General features: G+C 48.8%; 1 protein-coding gene across 1 annotated transcript in view; it reads left to right on the top strand.

The window, feature by feature from the left end:
- Ryr3 (ryanodine receptor 3) overlaps nucleotides 1-24153 on the top strand; it is a 348483-nt gene that overhangs the window by 146003 nt on the left and 178327 nt on the right. Inside the window, exons 11-17 of the mRNA XM_070005709.1 lie at nucleotides 6505-6678; nucleotides 10164-10285; nucleotides 13898-14069; nucleotides 15332-15467; nucleotides 16093-16188; nucleotides 18293-18411; nucleotides 22461-22594. Coding sequence (XP_069861810.1) covers nucleotides 6505-6678; nucleotides 10164-10285; nucleotides 13898-14069; nucleotides 15332-15467; nucleotides 16093-16188; nucleotides 18293-18411; nucleotides 22461-22594 — 953 coding nt within the window. The remainder of the gene's footprint in view (nucleotides 1-6504; nucleotides 6679-10163; nucleotides 10286-13897; nucleotides 14070-15331; nucleotides 15468-16092; nucleotides 16189-18292; nucleotides 18412-22460; nucleotides 22595-24153) is intronic.

The following is a 24153-nucleotide window of genomic DNA, read 5'->3' as shown; positions in this document are numbered from 1 at the left end:
CTCCAGCAGGGAGGCCCTCCAGTCAGACAGGGTCCGCAGGGGACGACAGGGCTAGCGCAGAGCCGGTCAGCTTCTCGGAGGGTAGCGTGGTGGCAGACGCGGCACAGCTTCAAAGCTGCCCAGAAGTGGACCAGGAGGACAGTGTGTAACCTAGGTGAACCCTCGTGAAGTCTGCCCTCAGACTCTTGTGTATCCGAGCCCTGCCGGCCCTGCCCTGTGTCTTTTATTACTTATTGAGAGTCCTGGAGCTCTGTTGTGCTGAACATGTGCCTGACACATTTTTTTTTCTCTCCACCAAACTGTTCCTGGAATCCTCCTACCCCTCTGCATACCGCTAAAAAAATCCTCCTCATACTTCCAAACCAGGGTTATAGGAGGAAACTCGTTCATCCTTCTGGCACTATCATTGCCCCTCTATTAGGAACCCCTGCATGACAAGAATGATCATCTCAGCCCTGGCTTGTGCATGTGTGTGTGTGTGTTTAATCCCAGCACCTCACATTTGTGCATGTGCGACCTGTAGTAAGTTTAACGTAGCTTGCTGAGCTCCCTTGTCGGTGGCGATGGTGATGATGGTAATGGAACATGAATGTGAAGGGGCCTGCTTCAGGGGGTCTGTAGGAAGGGGAGGAAGGCACTGAGGGTGGAGAATCTGAGTGTGAATGTGTGTGTAAGCGTGTCTGTGTCTGTGGGTGACAGCAGCCTAAGGAAAGCCACCAAATGCCATTTGGAAAAAAGGAAGAAGGAAGGAATAGGGTATGATAGAGGAGATGGCTTTGTTCAGAATGAACTGTGTGTATGTAGTTGTAACAATGAAACTTACTCAGACTACACCTGTTAAATAAAATTTCACCTATATTCCAGTAGATCCATAGCCACAAAAAAGTAAATGAGACAGCATGGCTGCTGCAGGAACACGTAACTCCACACTTCACACACCGAGTACAGAGTGAAATTGGTTTCATTTTAGCCCCTGTCATCTTCATAGGAACGTTCTATCATTCTGTGATCATTTTGCTATCCTTTCCCATCCCTGGACACATTCAATGAGTATATTCATCTTATTGTGAACATCTTAGTCAAATGTCTCTGAATTTGATTTCACGTCATTTTCCACGATTGTGACATTACAGGGCCATTCCCCGGGGATTGTTGGATAATTGGATGTAATATTTACTCTGCATTGCAATGCTATTTATTCAGCACTGAGTTCCTTTCAGGGAATGGCGAATTAATAATAATACTAAGGCAGGCCTTCTTATTTGTAGCCATTTATAGCCACTCTAAAAGTGCTTTTAAAAGCCACTTTAAATGATGGCAACGTAAGTCTTGAGATGATTGAGATAGAAACACATGTTTTCCTTTTTCACTGTGTCAGAGCATGGAGCTATCACTGCTGCTAATTACAGGAATTTTCCCTCAATAGCAAGAACCTCATATTGAATTTAGGGCACATTCATCACATTTCTGCTGTGCACGAGGCACCCTGTTCCTAGGCAGACATGACCTCTCTGCCTGCCTTTCCCGCGCCCTTTGACCTTGTCAAACCCCCCCCCCCCCCCGAAGGTAGTTGAGTTCCTGTGCACCGGTCTTGTGACACTGTTTGGTAAAGCAGTGCCCTCATGGGGTCTTCAGCTGGGGAGACAGAGGAGACGGGGGTGAAGGAAATAGAGACAGTTTGATCCAAATGTCCGGAAACATCATCCCCTCCCACTTCCTCTTTAAGTAAACCCTAGAAAGGAGTTTTAGATAACTAATCTGATGCCGTATCTGTTCTTTGTCCTTCTAAGTGTACCAACCATGAAAATCCATGATCTGTGATGGGCAAGAAACCTGGATTTGAACCCCGGCTCTGCCACTTGCAGTTTGGCCTTCATGTCTCTTTTCGTAAAAACACTCACATTTCTTTCCAGTATACCATTTATGTTCATGCTGTGTGGTTATTCTAAGATGCAACTCTGGTATCTTCATTGCTTTCCATTGCCTATATAGTAGCTTTCCCAGAAGATAATCCAGACAGTTGCAGAGTGTGAGTTGATGCATTGAGTTTAATAGATCGTTTTGTTGTTGTACTTTTTGATTTCACTAGGTTTGAGTCCAGTCGTGGGCCTGAACTCTGGGCCTGGGCGCTGTCCCTCAGCTCTTCAGCTCAAGGCTAGCGCTCTACCACTTGAGCCACAGCGCCACTTCTGGCTTTTTTTTTTCTGCTTATATGATGCTGAGGCATCAAACCCAGGGCCTCAGGCATGCAAGGCAAGCGCTCTACCACTGAGCCACCTTCCCAGCCCATCTAGTTTGAGAAATATGAGTGTGTAGGATATAGAGATTTTAACCCTTAATTTTTGTTCGGGTCCTGCTGCACTGTCCTTGTCTGACCAGAATGCCTTTCTTTTATGCATTCCTTTCCTGCTGTGGTTAGCTCTGGTTTGATGGGTCCTTTCAGGGTCCATATGTTGAAATTTCACTGCCATTAATGAAATGTAAGAGGGTAGAAGGTTAATTTGACTGTGGTGTTCAAGCGTGTGGCCTTTGGAAGGCGATCAGCATTAGACAAGGTCATCTTTGTGGCCTTAGAAGAAGAGGGAAACCAGGGCAGGCGTCATTGTGCTCTGAATGTAGATCATACCACTTTGTTGCCATTTTTATAAAGTAGTGTTTCTTTATGGTAGACATTAATACCGTTAGAATGTTGATTTGACTAATTGCCTAATTATAAAAGTAACTGTCAAAATGACAAATGGGCTGGAGCTCATGGCTTCTGTCTGTAATTGTAGCTCCTCGGGAGGCTGAGATCTGCAGATCACCATTTGAAGCCAGCTTGGGAAGAAAAATCTGGAAAACTTTTATGTCCAGTTAACTAGCACAATACTGAAGTAGAAGTGTAGCTTAAGTGTGAGAGCCCGTTTTTAATTGAAAAAGCCAACCAAGAGTGCAAGTCTCTGAGTTCAAGCCCAACCCACACCAAAATGAAAAAGAAAATGACAGATGGGCTTTGGGATTCTGTTCTGTTACTTGGTAGCTCTGTGGCTTTGATCAAGCCTCAGTTTACCACTTGCAATATATGACACACATAACAGCGGTATTGAAGGATTTTGAGGACATGCTTGTCTACAACGTCATGTGTTACACATTTTACTTTGTAGAGCCTTAGTAAGCTAGGTGCTGGGCTGGTACTAATTCTGGTTCCCCTCCTTGTTCTTCAACAAATCCTCCACCAGTCTGGGGATTAGCGACTTGATCACCTAATCTAAATGCTGGCATGCCATTATGACATGCATGTGAGGATTTCCTTAAGCTGTCAGTGGACAGAGAAATGGAATATTCCTCCAACACATATTTGGCCAAGTAAAAAGTTTCTTCTCTGAAAATCTTCTCATCTAATACAGGCAAAGCTGATGCAGATAAAGATATACACCTTGCCTGTGGAACTGTAACACAGAAGCAAAGTATCTGGAACTTGTTTGAAGCAGGTTATGTGTGAAGTGTCAAGCTCCAGATCTGGTTTTGACCTTTCAGTCTAGCAGGAGCAGCCAACATGCCAGCAAAGGGCTCGTTTGTGATCTGACGCATAGGTCTCAGTGTAACACTGGCATGATGAAGCCAGCAGATGGGGAAATGATTAGTGTTGGAAAAGATAGGTTATTGCTCACCATGTTTCACAATTCTCCTGGTTGACCTGTGTCCTGAGGGTCTACGCACTTCCCCCGGTGGCCCTGAGTGGTAGGAGGTTAACAGTGATATATATTCTACTGCTAACTAAATCAAGCTCTCCCACTCCAGCCTCTTGCTTGCTTGTTGATCGTTGTAATGTGTATGGGAGGGTGGAGTTGCTTTAGCACTGGTTGACTTGGTCCTGGGTCTCAGATTTTCTTTTTTTTTTTTGGCGGGGAGGGGGGGTGTCCAGTCGTGGGGCCTGAACTCTGGGCCTGGGCGCTGTCCCTCAGCTCTTCAGCTCAAGGCTAGCGCTCTACCACTTGAGCCACAGCACCACTTCCGGCTTTTTTTCTTTTTGTTTATGTGGTGCTGAGGAATCGAACCCAGGGCCTCAGGCATGCAAGGCAAGCGCTCTACCACTGAGCCACCTTCCCAGCCCCTCAGATTTTCTTGTTGTCGCTGTTCTTACAACTTAGAAGTGGCCATTGCAGCTGGGATGTTTTGTAAAGCAAAACACAGAGACTTTCTGTTCTTGAGAATGGCAATTTGTTTATTTCAGTGGCTCTCGAAAACAGACTTCAGTATTTGTTTCAGGAAAGCCTTATTTAAATGGTTCTTAAAATGTATGTAAAGTAACATTTTCTTATGAAAGTCGGAAGGGAAAGAAGTAAGAACTGAAATAGAAAATAGGCATGAAAGAAAAACTTTCTCCACTATCCATGTATGTTCGTTAAGCAACACATATTGAGGTTGAATTTTACATTACTTAATGAATATATACTGAAGTTGAATTCTCTGTGTTAGAATTCAAATAACCTGCCCCCCCAAAAAAGCGTACATTATGATGCACTAAGTGCTCAGGATAGGAAAGTGTACATTATGATGCCCTAAGCACTCAGGATAGGAATGAGGCCATTATGGGAAATATATAACGAGAAGATGACATTGGAGCTGGGTTTTGAGTGATGAATAAGAGTTAGAGTAGCAGGAAAGGCATAAAGTGCAATCTGGATTTTGTTTTGTTTTGTTTTGTCGGTCGTGGGGCCTGAACTCTGGGCCTGGGCGCTGTCCCTCAGCTCTTCAGCTCAAGGCGAGCACTCTACCACTTGAGCCACAGCGCCACTTCCTGTTTTTTTTCTGTTTATGTGGTGCTGAGGAATTGAACCCAGGGCCTCATGCATGCAAGGCAAGTGCTCTACCACTGAGCCACCTTCCCAGCCCCAATGGAATTCTTTATTTAAATGCTGACATTATTCCTTAAGTTACCTTGGACAAATTACTCCCTTCCTTTTCTCAGCTGTAGAACTGGGACAGTGTTAGTAGTCACATCCAAGGCTTGGTCCTGAAAAGCACCTACCTGCCACTCTGCACGAGCATAGTAGGGCCTCAGTCCATGCACTGCTATTGCTTCATCGTTAAGAATGAGAGGAGGGCTGGGAAGGTGGCTCAGAGGTAGAGCGCTTGCCTTGCATGCATGAGGCCCTGGGTTCGATTCCATTCCTCAACTGGGTGGCGCTGTGGCTCAAGTGGTAGAGCGCTAGCCTTGAGCTGAAGAGCTGAGGGACAGCGCCCAGGCCCTGAGTTTAGGCCCCACAACCAACCAAAAAAAATGAATGAGAGGAATGTGGCCACCTCAGTGGGAACAGCATGCCATGTTTTTTCTGGAAAAAAAACCAACACTGCAGAGTTAATGGCTTTTACAGATGAGCAGGTTAACACGAGATGTAAAAAAGAAATGGAAATAGAATAGAGCCATTAGAGTAAAACCACCAGGGCTCTGACTGACGGGGAAGGGAGCCGCTCCTGGGACAGGCACTTCATCTTGTCATAAAACAGCTGCCTAATTCACAGTGTGTCCCTTTTCCCTACTGGACAACAGTCACACAGGGGCAGCTGAAGAATGAACCTGTTAACCAGAACCTGCAGCTGCCTTTCTTAAGTATTGTGACAAAATGCTGGAGAAGCAGATCCATTTAAAAGGGAGAAGAGCTGTCTTCCTTCACAGTTTCAGAGGTGCTGGTCTATGCTGGCTTCATTGCCTGTGGTGAGACAAAGCATCTTGGCAGGAAACACACATTAATATCCAAGGAAGATTGTGACTCCTGGCAGCCGGGAGGTGACAAGAGGGGCCTGGCTCCAGTGTGACCTTCCCCACCACATCTCCTGTGACCTCTTCCCATCAGACTCTACTCTGAAGGTTCCCACCACCTCCATGTGGAACCAGAGACCAGCAACCACGTCCTAAACACATACCCGTGGCAGGTGCTTAAGATCCAAGCCACAGAATAGTCCGAGGAGACTGGTTGGTGAGATGCTGTGTTATTGGAAAGCACAGCAGACTGTGTGCATGTGTGTATAGATATAGATAGAACCTAGACATATGCACAGCTATCTGTGTATGTGTGTGTATTACGTATGTACACACATATACATATGTGTCTGATAACCTGAGTCCAGGTATTCACATAAGATAAATAACCATTAATATTATTTAACGTATCAATTGCTGAAATACATTAATTGGCCAGTGTAGGGTTACATACTAAGATATCTGTTAGGATGAGAAAGTCAAAAATATAATGAAGAAATCTATAAAACAATAACAAGACAGAAAGCCTTCTTTCCACAGGATTTACATAATCACTGAAGTGGCAAAACCTTGAAGTCCATTCATTTTAAAGTTAACAGCTGATGAGAAAAGCAAGCCTTCCTAAAATGTGGGCTTGGTTAAGTACATCGTGATTATTTTGGTAATCACATCTTAGCTTACGGAATACTGCACAGATGATTTATGTGCTAAATTTCTATTTAATCGGGCATGCCTATGTTTCTTTCTTTTGTGTGGAATAGGAGATCAAGGAGAAACTGGATTCCAGTCACAAGCGCGATATGGAAGGCATGGGAGCTCCAGAAATCAAGTACGGGGATTCTGTCTGCTTTGTCCAGCATGTGGCCAGTGGCCTGTGGGTCACCTACAAAGCACAGGACGCCAAAACCTCCCGCCTGGGACCTCTGAAGAGAAAGGTGAAGTGTCAGAGCCTGTCTAGTTCCTTGCTCTGGGCTCAGAATTAATCTGAGGACCAGGTAGACGTACATGGCTATGGGTAGATGCAGCCTACTATTCGGAAGAGTCGTGGTGTATATGACGTTTCTCTATACTTCAGTCTCATTTGGTTACTTTGACTTCATTTTCGATGTTTAAAAGAACATTATGTCTGCGAGAAGGGGTTGAGTTGGTTTAATTCATCCCTGATCTCAATGACTTAGTAGTGTCACCATTTTGGGATTATCCACATCATTACTCCCTTCATTTAAGTGGATAGTGGAGTTATTATGCAATTTCGTAATGTGGACACTGAACAGAATCTCTACAGAGAAAATGCGGATTGCATACTAACAAGCCCACAGGAACCATTGTGTGAGTTGACCCTGAGTCCTCAGAGACTTGTCCAAGCTGTGTGACATTCTGCCCGGGGAATGCTAGCTTGGGTCCTGCAGCATCTCCTTGCCAGAAGGTAATAATGTTTCTTTTGATAGGAGCCAGAGAATGGATGCCAAGAGCGTCATCATCCTCTTTTCTTTCGCTTGGAAAATCCTTTCAAAATATGGGGTGGGAAAGTCAAGGAATCCAAGAACCCGGGTCTGGAAGGGCCTGTGTGTGTGGTGTAGGTGTACCAGCCCAACGTAGAGGTGAAACCGTTCCTCTGAAGGTTTCCACTGCAAGAAAGAACAGCATTCATTTGGGGCAAACCATGAAGTCTTATGTTCCCTTTGTGTAAAGCAAAAAATAGCAGGAAAATATCCATACAATGGGAAATAAATTGAGGAAGAAGAGGTAGAAAATAGACCGAGGGGGTCTACAGACTAGCCCAGCCTTTCTTCTGAAATCAACTAAAAAGGATGGGAAAAATACAAACCTGAGCAAGCAAACAACCACCAATCATTTCTTTGAAAGTTTCAACAACAGGGACACTCAGAATATCAGTACGCCAAGGTGAACTCACCACAATTTGAGGGAATGAGGTCCTGGATTCTCTCTGCCATGCTGGAGAGACCGATCAGACTTACTGTCAGTGTGTTTGTTATGTGGGCACAGCCGCGACCGTACTGCCCCAAAGATCAACCTAAACGCTGAAAACTTTTGGTTCGTGGTTTCAAAGGGTTCAGTCCAGGGAAGTTTGGCCCCAGGAACAGAGGCAGAGCATCATAGCAGCAGGGGCAGGTCATGAAGAAGCTTCTTTACCTCAGAGTGCACGGGAAGCAGAGAAAGAATACAGGAAGCGCTTGGGGTAAGATGTAGGCCCCAAGGACACACCTGGGGTGATCTGCTTCCTCCAGCTACCTGGAAACTATCCAGCTAACTCCCCAATAGTGCTACCATCTAGGCACCAAGTGTTCCACACTTGAGCCTTTTGGAGCAGTGCTTCATATCTAAGCCATAATCGTCATCTGTGCTACGTGAGGGGGCCAAGACCCCAGTGTGTGGGCAGCGGTAGGACCTGCATCTGAAATACACGCAGATTCCCCTGGAATCCTGGGATGCGACCGACACAACCAACGGAAGACTGAAGCAGGGACAGAGAAGAGAGGGAGAGCCGGGGACGGAATGGCAATCCTGTGAAGTGGATGCTGGGATTCACAATCTCCTAAGATGAGCTGGTCCTGGGAAATACGTGAGGCCGTGGACAGTTCCAGAAGAATTCGTGCTCTATGCTGGGAAGAGGGCAAACTGAGTCGATAGCAGAGCCCACCCCGTAGCAGCTACCAGAACCTCTGCAGAATGCGGTGGTGCCATTGGCGGCCTTAGGCTTTTCTAAACCTACCAAGGCGGCGATAGCACTTTAAAGGTGGAACTTAGGGATTCTGAATGAGATGCTGGGAAGGAAGGGAGAAGCCCCAGGACGCGGCCCGTGGGGAGTGATCTAGCGTTGGGTGGTTGATTTACTGCCTTTCACTGCCCGTAGATCCACTTTACTTCTGGAACATGAATGTGAGTTTGGCTCTTTTCACAAGGATCAGGTTACGTTTCCCTATAAAACTATGAGGGATGTTCATACCTGCGTGGAGATTGATGAAGTGAACAAGGCCAAGGGGGACAGACTCAGGGACAGACACAGGGACAGAGTTCGTGAATGGTGGCAACGCTTTTCCGCCCCAGCATCTCAGTCACAGGTTGTGGGATTCCCTCACAAGGAAGAGGTTCTCAGGACTGAGATGCCACCGAGGCTCCCTCCAGCTATACTACCCCTCAGTTCCCAGCCCTTGCTTACTGCCTGGCCAGTGTGACTGTGTTATCTGAATGAGCAGAGCCCCAGAATCTTAGTCTTTCGGGACGAGAATCTGGGACTGAGGCCGAAGTATACATAGTGGCAGTAGAGTGCCAAATGTCATGTTTTCTAACAGTTGTGAAGCCTTCTTTGCTAATGCTTCAAGCTGAAGTGTACAGGGACGATGGGAATGCACACCCAAGCTTCTGCAGCCTACATTGTACTTCCGTGTGAATTCATTATATCAGACATGCTTTCAAAACATGAGAATGAAATGAGAAAGCTTCTTCATGCTAACCCTGAGAGAAACCCCAAATCCCTTTCTGAAGATGTCTTCTGGCACCACGTGGTTAGAAGATATTGATGCATAGAGCAACAACTGGATGCAGCTCACTTCCACCGAGAAGAGACCAGGCCTGGGAGTGTGAGTCAGGCTTTGACGGGGCCCAGTGTCCATACTTGACCATTTAAAGGGAATGACCTTCATTCCACTCCAGAGCTGTATTATCCTCTCCTCAGTGGTCCATAATAACTTAGCTTCTTGATTACTGGTCAGAGGGACTAACACACCACCCCCTCCAGCACCTATTACATCCAGGAACCACTGAAGCAATTTACCGTGGCTCATCTAAACATCCAGACAATTCTTTAACATACATCCAGTTGGAAATAGTTGCAAGGAGAGGTTAAGTAACTCGTCCAAAGTCACACAGCAAAGAAATAGCACAGCAGGACTGAAATTGCCAGCGATGCCAGAGCCTGTGGTTTAAATCCCATTAAGCTACCATTTGGGGCTGTTTTCTGCTGTCTTAGAGTTAACTAATCCAGAGAACTTGTCCCTTGGTAGAGCAATCCGAACCATCCCCCAGAAGAGTTTGCTTTAAATTGTTCCTTCCTGATATGTATCTGGAGCAAAGGCTCTGGACAGTGACTTTTTCCATCTCTGGAGATGAAGCTGTGTGTTCATCTTAGGAGAAAAATCTATCAGAAGTAGGTTGTTAGCCCTTCAAATTGGCCATCTGGGTCCAAGGAACTGATCGTAACTGGCGCCGTGATGACACATAGATGGCATTTTCATCAGAAGTGTGTCTCAGGAGTGATTTGTGTGGCAGCCGTGGGACATAGAGTGAAATAACTTGGTCAATGTCCCATTCGCAGGGTGGACCGGGGGCTTGGTGTGGGAAGCGGCGGGAGGAAGGCGGCATGATGTATAACTTGGACCTGCCTCCCTGCCTGTGGTAGGTTATCCTCCACCAGGAAGGCCACATGGATGACGGCCTGACCCTGCACAGATGCCAGCGTGAGGAGTCCCAGGCTGCCCGGATCATCCGGAATACAACCGCCTTATTCAGCCAGTTTCTCAGGTACGCTAGCACCTTCCTCTGCTCGCCCTTTTTCCTCCTGGCCTTCCAACCCTTGTCCACTTCGTTTTGATACTCTTGAGTGCTTTCCAGAAATAACTGAACACCAGCAAAGAATTTCACCAGAGAGGGCTGGGGACTGAAATTGAATTCCCGCATAGCTGATCTTGTGCCAGCTTCTCTCTGCCCAACGCACACCCAAGCCCCATTAGCTTGGTTAGATTGGTGCTATCAGTGGCGGAGGTCTTTGTATGAAAATCAAGTCAAAAGACTCAAGTTCTTTATGTCCCTTTGTATTCATGTGTACACAGGAAAGCACAGAAGCCAGTTTACTTCCTCTGTGCGGCTTAGAAAGGGTTTCTGTATCACACTCAGGTGTTGCAATGGTCTGGGTGAAGTTGGATACACAGTAGTAGAAGCCTTATGTCACTGTTTCTGGCGCTGTTCCTTGGCTGTTCCCGGTGTTTAGCTGGGAAAAGCCGCTGAGCCGCCCGCTTGGCTGATGACCCCTCCAGCCTAATCATGTTGCCAAAACACAGCCCAGCCTTGTTTCCATGGGTTACTATGAGGAGCCGTTTCTGTTGGAAACAGCCAAGCCAGTCTCAACCTTGAGGATCCAAGGAGGTGTATACTGTATATATGAATTGGCACGAAATGAGAAGTTTTTTGCAGTTGAAATGCTGCAGTCTAAAGAAAGTGTATTAATCAGGGTGTAGGCTACACTGTTAGTGTGCAGAATAAACCTTGACTCTTATTTCCATTAGTAATATAGACAGGTGGTTCTGGAAAAATAGATAGCGCAGTTCCTGGGACTCAGATTCCTTCTCTCGTTAGTTGCTTTAGCGTATCCCTCGTGTTCTTAAAATGTGTAGTGGACCAGCATACAGTATCACTTGCGAACTTATTAAAACTGCACAGTGCCAGGTTTCACCCAAGACATACTGAAGAGATATCCTGGGCCTGAGATATCGTGATCGTATTTTTATGGCCCTTCATGTGTTGCCCAGGTGTAGTGCTCTTAAACTCGGCTCCTTGTTAGATCCACTTTCTCTGGCAAAGGGAATACATGGCAAGTCAATCAGAAGCCAGGCTGCACTTCTCCACTGTCTCCGTGTCCAGTGATACCCCAGGTAGGCAGGCTCTCAAGCACATTCTGAGAACATACCATGTGTCAGGTACACCTAGAAGCTGAACTCCGATGGAGGAGTGGTGCAGCTCTGACTGTAAAGAGCTTGCAGGCCATAGGTGGTTTGCCCTCATGGAAGGAACTTGGAAACTTTTTGGTACAAAATGAAAGTTACTAGCCGGGCGCCAGTGGCTCACGCCTGTCATCCTAGCTACTCGGAGGCTGAGATCTGAGGTTCACGATTCAAAGCCAGCCCAGGCAAGAAAGTCCGTGAAACTCTTATCTCCAATAAACCACCAGGAAACCGGAAGTAGTGCTGTGGCTCAAAGTGGTAGAGCGCTAGCCTTGTGCTGAAGAGCGGAGGGATGGCACCCAGGCCCAGAGTTCAAACCCCACAACCGACCAAAAAAAAAAAAAAGTTACTGTAAATACAGTAAGCAGGGCTGCAGTGGCCATAGCCAAAAGCTTGAGGGAAACAAAGAGGAACCTTCAGCTATTCCAGGGGAAATGAACCTTTCCCAGGAGAAATGGCTCCTTGTTGAGCCTGGGGACAACGCAGGGCTGAGCAGAGACAAGGACGATCTTCAAGAAAAGAAACTGCAGGTCACAGGTGTGGAGATTCCACTGTACAATCGGGGATAGCTAGAACTCATCCCGTACCAGTGTGGAAGGAGATACTCAGACAAGGCTAGAGCGGTGCCTGGGACCAGGTCATGCAGAGCTTTCTCAGGATGCCTAGTGTGTATGCATTATAGTCTACCCTGGGCATTCAGAGAGAGAATCAGTCTAATGTTAAGATATGTGAGCTAGCCAGGCGCCAGCAATTCACATCTATAATCCTGTCCACTCCGGAGGCTGAGATCTGAAGGTGACCATCCGAATCCAGCCGAGGCAGGCAAGTCTGTGAAACTCTTATCTCCAATTAAATAGTAAAAAGTTAGAAGTGGAGTTCAAGGAAATAGAGACCGCGCCAGACCCTGTATTCGAGCCCCAGTTCTAGAATGAAAGAGAAAAGAAAAGGTAAAGTGTTAAAAGGTAGAGAAAAACTAGTTCATATCCTGGCTCTGAGGCTCATGGGGAGAGTTACCCTGAAAACTCGGTGAACTTCAGTTTCTGCTCTTTTGAACTAAAAATTCCTCCATCAAATGGTTTGCTGTTATGAAAACAAATTACATTTATTACCGTATTCCTTGACTATCGGCAGAGCTGATTTAGTATTTGCACTAAAGCATAGAAACTACCTTTTCTAAGCATGTGTGCAAATAAAAATAAAAGCAGTTGACAAACCAACTGCCCTGTATGTGCACCAAACACGTAAGTTGTTATTTGCACATCCATACAATTCCCCACGGCTCCAGAATTCCACAAGACTAGGACCTTTTTTCCTCCCCTTCTTTGTTCTCTTAAGAAATTCAGGGGTGTACCCTCCACTGGATGGGAAAATGAAGGTTCATTTGGTTACGTATGGGAGTTTTCTGATCTCTGTTGAAAGGATGTCATTACAAAGGTTTTGGTGAACTACACCTGAAAAAGAATTCTAAGACACAGAGATTCACAGAGGATAGGAGTACCGCAGCAGAGAGGCAGGGATAGGACAGATTAACTGGAGTAGGAAGATGCACACACAAAAGGAATAGACCTGCCAGGCACCAGTGGCTCAGCCTGTCATCCTAGCTGCTCAGGAGGCTGAGATCTGAGGATCATGGTTCAAAGCCGGCCCAGGCAAGAAAGTCCATGAGACTCTTATCTCCAATAAACCACTCAAGCCAACAGTGGTGCTGTGGCTCAAGTGGTAGAACACTAGCCTGGAACAAAAAGAATCTCAGGGTCAGCATCCAGGCCCACAGTTCAAGCCCTATGACCGGCAAAACAACAACAACAAATGCAGTCAGGGGGAGAGGTTTTGATAGACTGATGAGGGAAAAGTAAGAGTAAATGGGACTGTGCATACACACACTGAACACAAGAAGAGAACACCACACGCAGACATATGGGGACAGAGAGGGTCAGGAGACAGTGATAGAGATCACGGGAGGCGACCAGTGATAGAAACCCAGCCTGACGTTTAATCTGTTCCAAGAAGCTGTCATCTTACAAATGTTTGGTTTAAAAGGTGAGTGTGACAGACAGTCGGTGTGCTTGACATACATGTTACCGTCGTGACGACCCTGGCTAGATGGACAGATGGCAGGGAGGTCGCCATTAGACAGTAGAGAACACCTACTTAATGGGAAATGCTGAGAGATGGCAGAAACTTTAGCCAGCCACATCATAAATTACTTGAAAATGGATAATTACTTCCCTGTGTTTCTGAAATGGCTTTAAGGCTGAGTCTGCCTCCTGGCCTCAGCTATTCCATGTGGGCTGACAGATTACACCTTGTAGTGGCTGCCTCCCGAGTCTTCACTGTGTTCAGGGTGAGGCGCGTGGGAAGGGCAGGGCCGGCTGCCGTGGCCCCATCCCGAGCCACACCTCCTCCTGGTGTTTAGTGGAAATAACCGCACGGCCGCCGCCGCCATGGCCCTGCCGGTAGAAGAGGTCCTGCAGACCTTACAGGACTTGATTGCCTACTTCGAGCCTCCAGCGGAGGGGCTTCGGCACGAAGAGAAGCAGAACAAGCTTCGCTCCCTCAAAAACAGACAGAATCTCTTCAAAGAAGAGGTAAGTCAGAGCAAAGGGAAGGGCGAAGGCGCGTACAGAGCTAACATAGCCTGAGCTTCGTCTGCAGATGCCGATGTGGATGAGCGAGCCCCGGCGCCGGGGAGAGGTGGGGCTGGATGATCCCTCCCGCTGCCCCTGACTACACGGCCAGGGCTGGCACGTTCAACCCTCTATTGGTATTTATTTGTGTTTGAGCAAGCATACGTTTGTCACATGAAGACAGTGTTTCCACACATGGACACAGCACACTTGGAAGAGTTCACCCTCTCCTCCATATTCTCACTCCTCCATACCGGTGGAGTATTAAAGCTCCTGGGCCACGTGTGTGCCCCAGATACATGCCAGCAAATTAGCTGTCCCGGCACAGCATTGGCTGTGATCTCTACAAAATCTGTTTGAGGGATACAAATACCTACCCGCTGCCGTACTGGAAATGTCTGAGCCCTGGTGTGAAAGGTTCGGGTACGCTGAGGTCTGGTGTTAGAGCTTGCACACGGGTCATTGGAGGTGGGAAAACACCAACTGGAGCCAGCTCTAGCGCCACTCCGGGCGCCGTGGGACCTGGGATCGGTGACGAGTCCTCTCCAGACCTGGTGCTCACACACTGTGGTTGACATCTGCACCCTTCATGCCTGGGGCGAGGCGAAGCTCCCGTGTGGGACATCCCTTCCCTGCTCAGTCTTGGTCTAAGCGAGGCGGATGCTCCAGCACGCTGTGCTTTCGCACGTGGCGGTTGGGAGTGCTTCCTCCGCCCCAAGCCTTGGTAGGCATGGGATGATACAGCCGGGGACGTTGCCTGAGGAGTGGCCAGGTTTTATTTTCTCTGACTCTCACATTTGGAAGAGCGGGAGGAGGAGCAAAGAACAGTTGTCTTTTGCATTTGAATGCAGTTTCTTGAACTTACTGGCGATTTAAGAGAAAGAGTGGTATTCTATCCAGAGCTGTTGGTGGGTGAGTCAGGATCACTTCATGGCAGATGGAAAGCAAGCTTTGGGACGCATCGGGCTCCTCAGAACATGTGAAGCACGGCACGTGAGCACACCCCTGCCCGAAGGGACGCTGACTCGCCGCCAAGCCTGTGCTGTGCAGTCTCTGAGGCATAACGATGGGTAGTTTGTTTCTTTGGGGGAAGAAGAATTCAGCTGGCACCAGGAACACCTATTTGCATTTTAACACTGAACCAAGTGGAGGGAGAAAACAGAGGGAAGTCAGGCCAGCATCTTCATCAAGAACGTTGATCTTTCCTCAACTCTCCTCCTCAGGGAATGTTGGCCCTCGTGTTGAATTGCATTGACCGCTTGAATGTCTACAACAGCGTGGCACACTTTGCAGGAATCGCAAGGGAAGAGAGTAGCCTGGCTTGGAAAGAAGTTCTAAACCTCCTGTACAAGCTGCTAGGTGAGCACAGCGCAGCCCTCTTCCCCAGCATGCTTTCGGAGGGCTTGGGGGGGCCACCTGCCAACCCGCAGTGATCTCCAGCCATCTGACTAGCCCGCCATTCCCCCTGAGCTAGTCTACAACTGACTATACTTTCCAGGTTAGAGCAGAAGTCAGCAGCAAGTAGAAGCAGGTGGTGACCACTTTTACCAAAATTATGTGTGAAACTATTTAACACCAACACTTTCTGATCCTCAATTCCTGAGGGAACGAGAGTAAAGCCTCTTTACAGAGCCTTCCAGTTCTAACGTCTTTGCAGAAAAATCAGTTAGACTGTGAGGGTTGCTGTGCTCCTAAGCCTGGCCCTTCTGCGTGTCCACTTGGGAGTCATGGCCCGTAGCTTATTTTATCATCGTAGAATAGAGAAAGGCAAGACATAGACATCCTGCACCATCTTTTCTAGCAAGACTTAAGAAGACATCCCAAGAGGTTGTATTCTTCACTCGTGGCCAGGCAGGTGTTCTGTGAGTTGATTAGCAGGTGTTTTCCCCCCTTGACCTGTCTCTGGAAGGCGGGCAGCCCAGGCCGCCCCCGGGAACTGGGCAGCCTCCCCTGCCCTCTCCCGCAAACCTCCACTCGTTTGCAGCTGCTCTCATTCGTGGGAATAGAAACAACTGTGCACAGTTCTCCACCAACCTCGACTGGCTGATCAGCAAACTGGACAGACTGGAATCTTCCTCAGGTGAGAATTTACAGAGCATGATAACGAATCTCCCAGCAGACTGCCAATAATTCGCAGATCATTGCTGCAACAAAGAGAAAGTTCCGGGCTCCCTGATGCGTTCTTTGCTGACAGCTCAAACACCGACCCTGCAGGTCTTTTCTTTGCATTTGCATTGGCATAAGTGAATTGCACGGGAGGGTCTCATTGTGATATTCCTACCTGCGTACAGCGCATCCTGACCAAGTCCCCCTGTCCCCCGTCCCTCATCATCCCCACCTCTCAGAACAATTCCAATAGATTTTTATTGTTCTATTTTCACTGACGCATCTCCACTGCTATTCACCTCCTCTGATTGACTCCCCTCTCCCCTGACACCCTCAAAAGAACCTGTCTTGCTCCTACCACTTATTTTTAGTGTCTATGAATTACACAAAGGATTTCACCATGACCTTTCACACATGCGTATGGTGTACCTCAATCCGATGGGCCCTTCTGTTCCTCCTTCTCCATCTCCTCTGTTGCCTTGTTACTTAGAAGCCTTCAGGGAGTCTCTGCCATCCTTACACCGCGATGCGCTGCGCTTCACTATTACTCCCCTTCCCTCACCCCATTCTCGGTGTTTCTTCACTTCCGCAGCTTGAACCTTCATCTTCACCCCCTGGGCCCTTTAAACACCCCCCCACCTAGTAATCCCAGCCTCCTGGTGACTCCTTGGTGCCTCTGGTATTCATCATCCAGTTAGGAGCAAAGTTCAAGGGCAAATATGGAATAGAGAGGATGATTCTCACTTCCCCCAGACCCCCGTCACTAACGTCTACAACTGTCTTGATGACGCAGAGAAGGGGAGACATTGTGCTCATTGTTGTCAGGGATCAGCCATTGGCCTCCTAAGGACGATGCTCGTGACAGGTGTGGGCATCCTGCAGGGACGGAGAAGTGTAGGTGCATTCCTCAGAGGTAGATGCAGAGAGCGGGTGCATCCACACACAGCTCCTCAGAGACAGAGACAGAGAGCGGGCGCATCCACACACAGCGTTCCTCAGAGACAGAGACAGAGAGCGCATCCACACACAGCGTTCCTCAGAGACAGAGACAGAGAACAGGCGCATCCACACACAGTTCCTCAGAGACAGAGCGGGCGCATCCACACACAGCTCCTCAGAGACAGAGAGCGGGCGCATCCACACACAGCTCCTCAGAGACAGAGACAGAGAGCGGGCGCATCCACACACAGCGTTCCTCAGAGACAGAGACAGAGAGCACATCCACACACAGCGTTCCTCAGAGACAGAGACAGAGAACAGGCGCATCCACACACAGTTCCTCAGAGACAGAGAGCGGGCGCATCCACACACAGCTCCTCAGAGACAGAGACAGAGAGCAGGCACATCCACACACACGGGCCAGGAGCACCCACCTCTCCACGTCTTTCCTGCTCTCCTCGTACATTATATTCCAAGATCAGTTATACAAAGCCTGATTTAAAAAAGAATAGAGTTGTTTTCTTAGCTAGATGCCTATTATCACCTGTTACCCTAGCTACTCCAGAGGCCGAGATCTAAGAATCATAGTTCAAAGCCAGCCTGGAAAGGAAAGTATATGAAACTCATAACTCCAGTAAACTATGACTCAAGTTCAGGGACAGCACCCAGGCCGCGTTCAAGCCCAGAGACCGGCACAGTATAGAATATATAATTGGGGGGGAGAGCTGTGTGGGTATGCGCGCGTGCACATTTCTGGTTCTGGGGCTTAAGCTCAGGACCTGGGCACTGTCCCTATGCTTTTTAGTTTGTTAGAAATAGAGTCTCACAGACGTTCATGTCTGGGCTGGCTTTGAACTGCAGTCCTCAGATCTCAGCCTCCTGAGCAGCTTGGATTACAGTTAGGAGTCACCAGCTCTGAGCCCTTCAGTGTGTTTTAACAGACAAAGAGAGATAGTATTGAATTAACTTAACTCTAAATTATAGACTAGCCCTTAGGCTCCCGAAGTCTACCTGAGATGATGATTGCGTCTCTGATAGCCTTGTCCCCTCAGGATAATCGCGTCTCCCCTGGGTTTCTAAGTGATGGTCAGTTCTGCAGGTTATTTAATGTCCAAATGATTTTTGTGGCACTCACGTAGGTATCTTGGAGGTCTTGCACTGCATTTTGACTGAAAGCCCGGAAGCCTTAAATCTGATAGCTGAAGGACACATCAAGTCCATCATTTCCCTGTTGGATAAACACGGTCGGAATCACAAGGTGGGTATGACTCTTTTCCTTGCCTTTCCCTCCCTGATACTTCCTATATGACACCCAGGGCCTGAGGATTGGTTCCAAAAGACCTTCTTTGCCTATAAACATGCTCAGGACAGCCCTGTCAGATCTGAGATGGTGTCCTGTGTGCCCACTGGCTCCCAAGCTGTGTCCACTGTCATTACCTTAACGCAGAGCTCGCGATCGGTCTCTCCACTGGGCCCCCGACACCAGTGCCACAAGACAGTTCCCACCTTAGGAAATCTGTCTTCCTCAGCTATGCAGAGCAGATATGCAAAAATCAGATTTAAAACAGCAAGCCTTGCAGTTAAATGAAACTCATTTTAATGAGTCAAACCAAGCAAAGGTAAGAAAACAAAACAAAAGACCCCCTAGCATTATCAAACGGGACCAAAGATGCCAACTTTTCATTTGATACACACTTCCGTGAGACTCTTGAGTCTATTTCATCAGTAAAACCAGAACATTCCACAAAGAGGGGGTGTTGTATCAGTATTTTTAGGTCTTTTATAGTTTCATTATCGCTGTGAAATTCTATTGCTAAGAAACAAGGATCTGTGGGAAGAAATCCATAACGTGTTTTTCCATCCTGACCTCCAGATCCTCAGCACAGGTCGAGGCTGATGTGCGGCCTAGTAAGTAGTCAGGAAGGCTCTCAGAGGGCTGGGTGTCCGGTCCACGGACCGCGGCAAGGCGGGGCATGTGGGACAGCAGCTGTGCTTCTGCAGACTGCGAACGATGCAGCTGGGTATGGCCCCTCTGCTGCGTGTTGGACCCACGGTCAACGAGTCCAGAAGGAGCCTTGTAGAATACTGACTACACCACGTGCAGCCTCCACAGAGAGCAGGAAAGCCACGGTCCTTAGCATCTGTGACATTGCTTGGCCAAGAAGAGAAAGAAATAGGTGGGGTCTGTAATTGCTTTCTCAAATGTGGTAAATCAAAACCAGGCCTGACCCCAGCCTCAGTCACAGTTTGCTCTGTTCCATTACATATTTTCCTGTCTGAAAAATACAGTTGAAATGATTGATAATCCCACAAGAAACACATGGTACTAGCCACGGTCCATGTACAGGTGTTAGAGAGGCCCTTTGAAGAAACGTAGGTCTTGATTTGTTATTCCAGAGCCTTCTCTGTGATGCCACCCAACACACTTCATAGCTACCCAGCTTCTAAGGGCTTCTTTTAGCCTTAGAAACTATTGAACGTGTGTGACTTGGTGGCAAGTTAACTGCTAGTCTGTCCATCCCATCCTCATTGCTGCTGTGAACACTTCTGAGCGCGCCGAGGCCTCGTTAGCTAGAGGAAAGCAATACTTGATTAGCCAACTTACCCAGGTGGGCTAGTAAAAGGCCTTTTTTTCTTTTTTCTGTCGGTCGTGGGGCTTGAACTCTGGCCCTGGGCGCTGTCCCTCAGCTCTTCAGCTCAAGGCGAGCGCTCTACCACTTGAGCCACAGCGCCACTTCTGGTTCTCTAGTGGTTAATTGGAGATAAGAGGCTCACAGACGTTCCTGCCCAGGCTGGCTGTGAACCGTGATCCTCAGATCTCAGCCTTCTGAGTAGCTAGGATGACAGGCGTGAGCCACTGGCGCCCGGCAGTAAAAGTCCTTTTATTCCTCTAGAGTAAAGGCACTCCTGAAAAAAGTTTGACAGTACAGTTGAACCAGTTTGGCTTTGCTATGAATTCCAGCCATCTTGTAGAGATTAATCAACTGGATTGATGTATTTTCAAAGAGAAGACCTGGGCCAAGTCATCTTCAGTGTCTGTTCATTTTGCAGAAAAATGTGCTGAGTACAGGCCAGGCTTGGTCCCAGTACTTCACCTTTGCATAGAAAATGTCAAGGATCATATTGAATTGAAGCTTTTTTGTACAACAACATATAGATGATAATAATAATAGTAATAGTAACAATATTTTTTAAAAGCAAAAACAGATATGTCAAGGAACCATTTTGCTATACAAGCTGCTGTATGGTCTGTAGCCCTAGATTTTCAGGAAATTCTGACCATCCACTTAGTTTCCATGAAGATAATGACTCAAAATGCACAGGACTCTAGAGACACTGAAGGGCATCAGAAGCCATTTGCCAGAAGCAGGGATGATGATGACGGCATTGGGCTTAGCCTCTTCTGGGTGCCGCTCCCGGTGTTCACGTGCAGCCCCTCCGAAGCAGCATCCTCATGGCTCCCACTCAGCAGAGACAGAAGACGACCAGGATAGGGGCCCTTGATGTTAAGACAGTTCTCAGGGGCCGTGGCTCAGTGATGGCAGGCCCCACCAGGAACGTCATATTCCCAGCGTTTCTCGCGAGACCGGCTATCCTGCGGATGTATGTCATTTTGTTCTTACAATGATTGAAATGCAGAACTCCTTGGAGTGGAAACCCCGCGTCATGACCAGTATGTGAGTGTCTGTGTTACATAGCCTAGGAGCGTGCCGCAGGGAATACAGCAAAGGTCCTGTGATGAAGGCCGGGAGGGGGTACGAAAAGCAAGCACTCCCATAACTGCCGAGAAGTGATGCACATCACCTTCACCACCTTCCCCCTGGCCGTGACCCCACGTACTTGGAGTGACCCTGCGTGACCCCGCGGAGTGCGTCCGTCTGTCTTTGTGGGCTCCGGGAAGGTTTCCTCCGGGCTGGGGTCACCGCAGAGCCTGCCTGTCCACCGGCCTTCCCAGAGGCTGCTGAGCTGGCCTGGGGGCCCTCGGCGTCTCTGGGCTACTCCTCCCCCCGCACTCTACATCCCTTAGGTTTTTTTTTCTTTCTTACAAAAGTGACAAAACGAGTTCCCTGGTTTTCACAAAGGAATGCCTTTTAAAACGTCAGCTGTGAGTCCTGTGCTGCTCGCTTGGGCGAGGCACCACTCTGTTCGGGTGGGTGTTTTTGGCAACGCTTTCCCTGCTCTTCTTGTCCCTGTTGTGTGGGGATTAGCTCTGCTTTTCTCCTGGGGTGACAGTGGAGCTCCTGCGGCTGTCACTTCCAGGCTAAACAGGAAAATGTGCGAAAGGCCAGATGAAATGCCTTTAATTTCCCGCCACAAAGTGAGAGATGACCCTCCAGATTTCAAATCTCCGCAGTTGATACCGTTCGTGGGGTGTTCGTGGCAGGAGCTCCTCATCACACAGCTTTGGGGCTCTTCTCTGCTTCTCCCGTAAACATGCTTTGTATTTATCTGGAATGAAGTTGACACTCAGGGAATCGGGTAGAAAATCGGTTTTTGAGAACCACGGACACAAATGCCATCAGCACCCTAAGCTACCCTAGTGAGCACTGCATCTTTGGTGGCCACTTTGAAAGACTGACGCTCAGCTGCTCCCCCCCGGGCCACGCGCCGGCCAGCCTGGACACCGCTGTTGTTTACTGACTGCTGTTGGGACCTTCCTCCCTCTGGGGGAGAGAGGACCAACCTGGCCTCTGCCACCGTGCCAACAGAACATCTGAAGGACAGAGCATGTGACGTGCGGGGCAGGGCGGGAGGTGGTGGCCAGGACCACCCTCCATTTCCCAGACAACTGGAAAGGGGCACGGAGAGGTGACAAGGCTCTCAGATTCATGGGCCTCCCGATTTACCGATTTCCCAGAATCTAAGGGCATCTTATGTGTTCTGAAGTATCGCCGCAGGCGTGGGAGCCCTCACTGAATGTAGTGAGCCTTTTGCATGCAGGGACCGTGGTGAAGGGAAGCAGGGGTTCCTGCACCACAGGGTCACCTCCATCTGCCGGGCAGTCGGGGCTGGGCTAGAGGACGGAGCTGTCGGGGAATCCTCAGACAGCCCCCGCTCCACACTGCGCCTTCCGGGTCTAGGCTCCTGCGGGCTGCCGGAGAACAATGACAGCGTGCAGGTAGCATGTGGAGTCGGGGGGGATGGAGCGCAGACTCGCTTCCCGTGGGAGCAGTGGGTGAGGCTGCCCTGTCCCTGACCCATCCTCTACCCTCCGGTCTCACCCCGCTGCCTCTGTCCCCGGCGGTCGGGGCCTTCCCATGGCGCCCTCCTGAAGGCCTGAGGTGTGTCCGGTATGTTCTGCTACAGGTTCTGGATGTCCTGTGTTCCCTCTGTCTCTGCAACGGGGTTGCCATGAGAGCCAACCAGAACCTGATCTGTGACAACTTACTGCCCCAGAGAAACCTGCTCCTGCAGACGCGGCTGATCAATGACGTGACCAGGTGGGTGGCTACCGTCATCCGCACATGCGTATGGTTTACCACTGCGCTACCGTCATCCATACCCGCGGAACCATTTCCCCTGCATGCCCCCAGAAGGAGGCCCGCTCTGGGCTTGAGTGGCCCACTGTTGTTTCCATGAAAACCCGCGTATGTGGCACAGGCCCGGGCGGGGGGGAACGCTTTGTGAGGACCTCTGCAGAGCTGCTCGCTTCCTCCCTCCAGGTCCTGAGTTTGAGGCTGGGCAGCATCTCAGCTGAGGAGCTGGGAAAGTGGGCCGCCAGGCGTTACCTGGCACCCGGCCGCCCGCGCTGCAGTCTCTGTGTCACATATGCACAGTTTGCTAGAGCAGTGTCTTTTCTGAAATCTTTTAGTAGAAGGGGTGTCACACGTTGACACTTGGTTGTTTGTATCCTCCGGCATATGGGCATTTGTTTGCCCGACTGCTACCTCTGTGAGCCAGGCTGGCGAGGCTGGTCGCAGGACCTACCTGCCGGGCCACACGCAACCACACTCGAGCTCTGTGCACTCACCAGGCCTGAGACACCTGACGATGTTAATCCTCCCGTCGGGCAGAGCACACCTTCTGAGGTGCGGGGCGGCCTACAGACCCAAGTCGCCACCCAGACCTTCCTCCCTACACAGCCCAGGTTTCCCTTGCCATCCGGGAAGAGTCCATCTCAAAGACTTTACCCCAAACATATCTCTCGTTTGTGTTTTTCTGGCTGTGTTACCGAGCTTTTGTTTCACGTTGGGTTATAGTGGTGGTTTGGACGCTGGCCTTCCTGTCTTTCATAGACTGCCGTGACGCCACTGATCAGGCCTCTGCTCTTCACTGGTTATTTGACGGATAGGCCCTCATACCCCTCTCTGGCCCACAAGTGAGATGTGATCCACAGACTCTTAGGCTTCCTGCTGGGGTCACGTGGACACCACCACTCTACCTTCTCTTCTGTAGAGAGGTAGACTCGGGGCTGGCCTGAGTCTCAGCCTCCTATGACGCCATGTGCCATTACAACCAGCTACGGGTTAACTAGGAATCTCATGAACGTTTCTGCCAGGGCTGGCCTTGAACCACAATCTTCCTGTTCTCAGCCTTCAAACTAAGATTACAGGAATGAACCGCCAGTAAAACCAAAAAGTCAGACTACAAGGAGACGTCGCTATAATTCCAGTTCCATTATGACAATTCCACAGTATATAGCATACTTCAATCTTTATTATTCAATATCCTGTCCTTTTCCTCCCCCCGTACCTGCCGATGCTCTGTAGACAGAGCCCTGTACACTCCTGTCCTGTGACCACTATCGTCACTTAAGGTCTAGCTTCGATTGCAAACTCTTAAACAAGGCCAGGGGTGGTTGCTTTCATCAAGCCATAGGTAAGAAGATCTCACTTCAAGGCCAGCCCCAGGAAAAAGAACTATGAAGAACAAGCTAAAGCAAAACAGGACCAGAAGCAAGTATGAGGCCCTGAGCTCAGACGCCAGTACTCCAACTCCCCCTAACCCAAACCAAGACTCCCAGGCGGTTAACCACGCCACTGAGTGTATTAACATCGCT

This window comes from Dipodomys merriami, unplaced genomic scaffold (genome assembly GCF_024711535.1).
Source record: "Dipodomys merriami isolate MVZ:Mamm:240054 unplaced genomic scaffold, mDipMer1.0.p SCAF_69, whole genome shotgun sequence".
In the NCBI taxonomy this organism is placed as follows: Eukaryota; Metazoa; Chordata; class Mammalia; order Rodentia; family Heteromyidae; genus Dipodomys; species Dipodomys merriami.
This window is presented reverse-complemented; position numbering and strand designations above follow the sequence as displayed.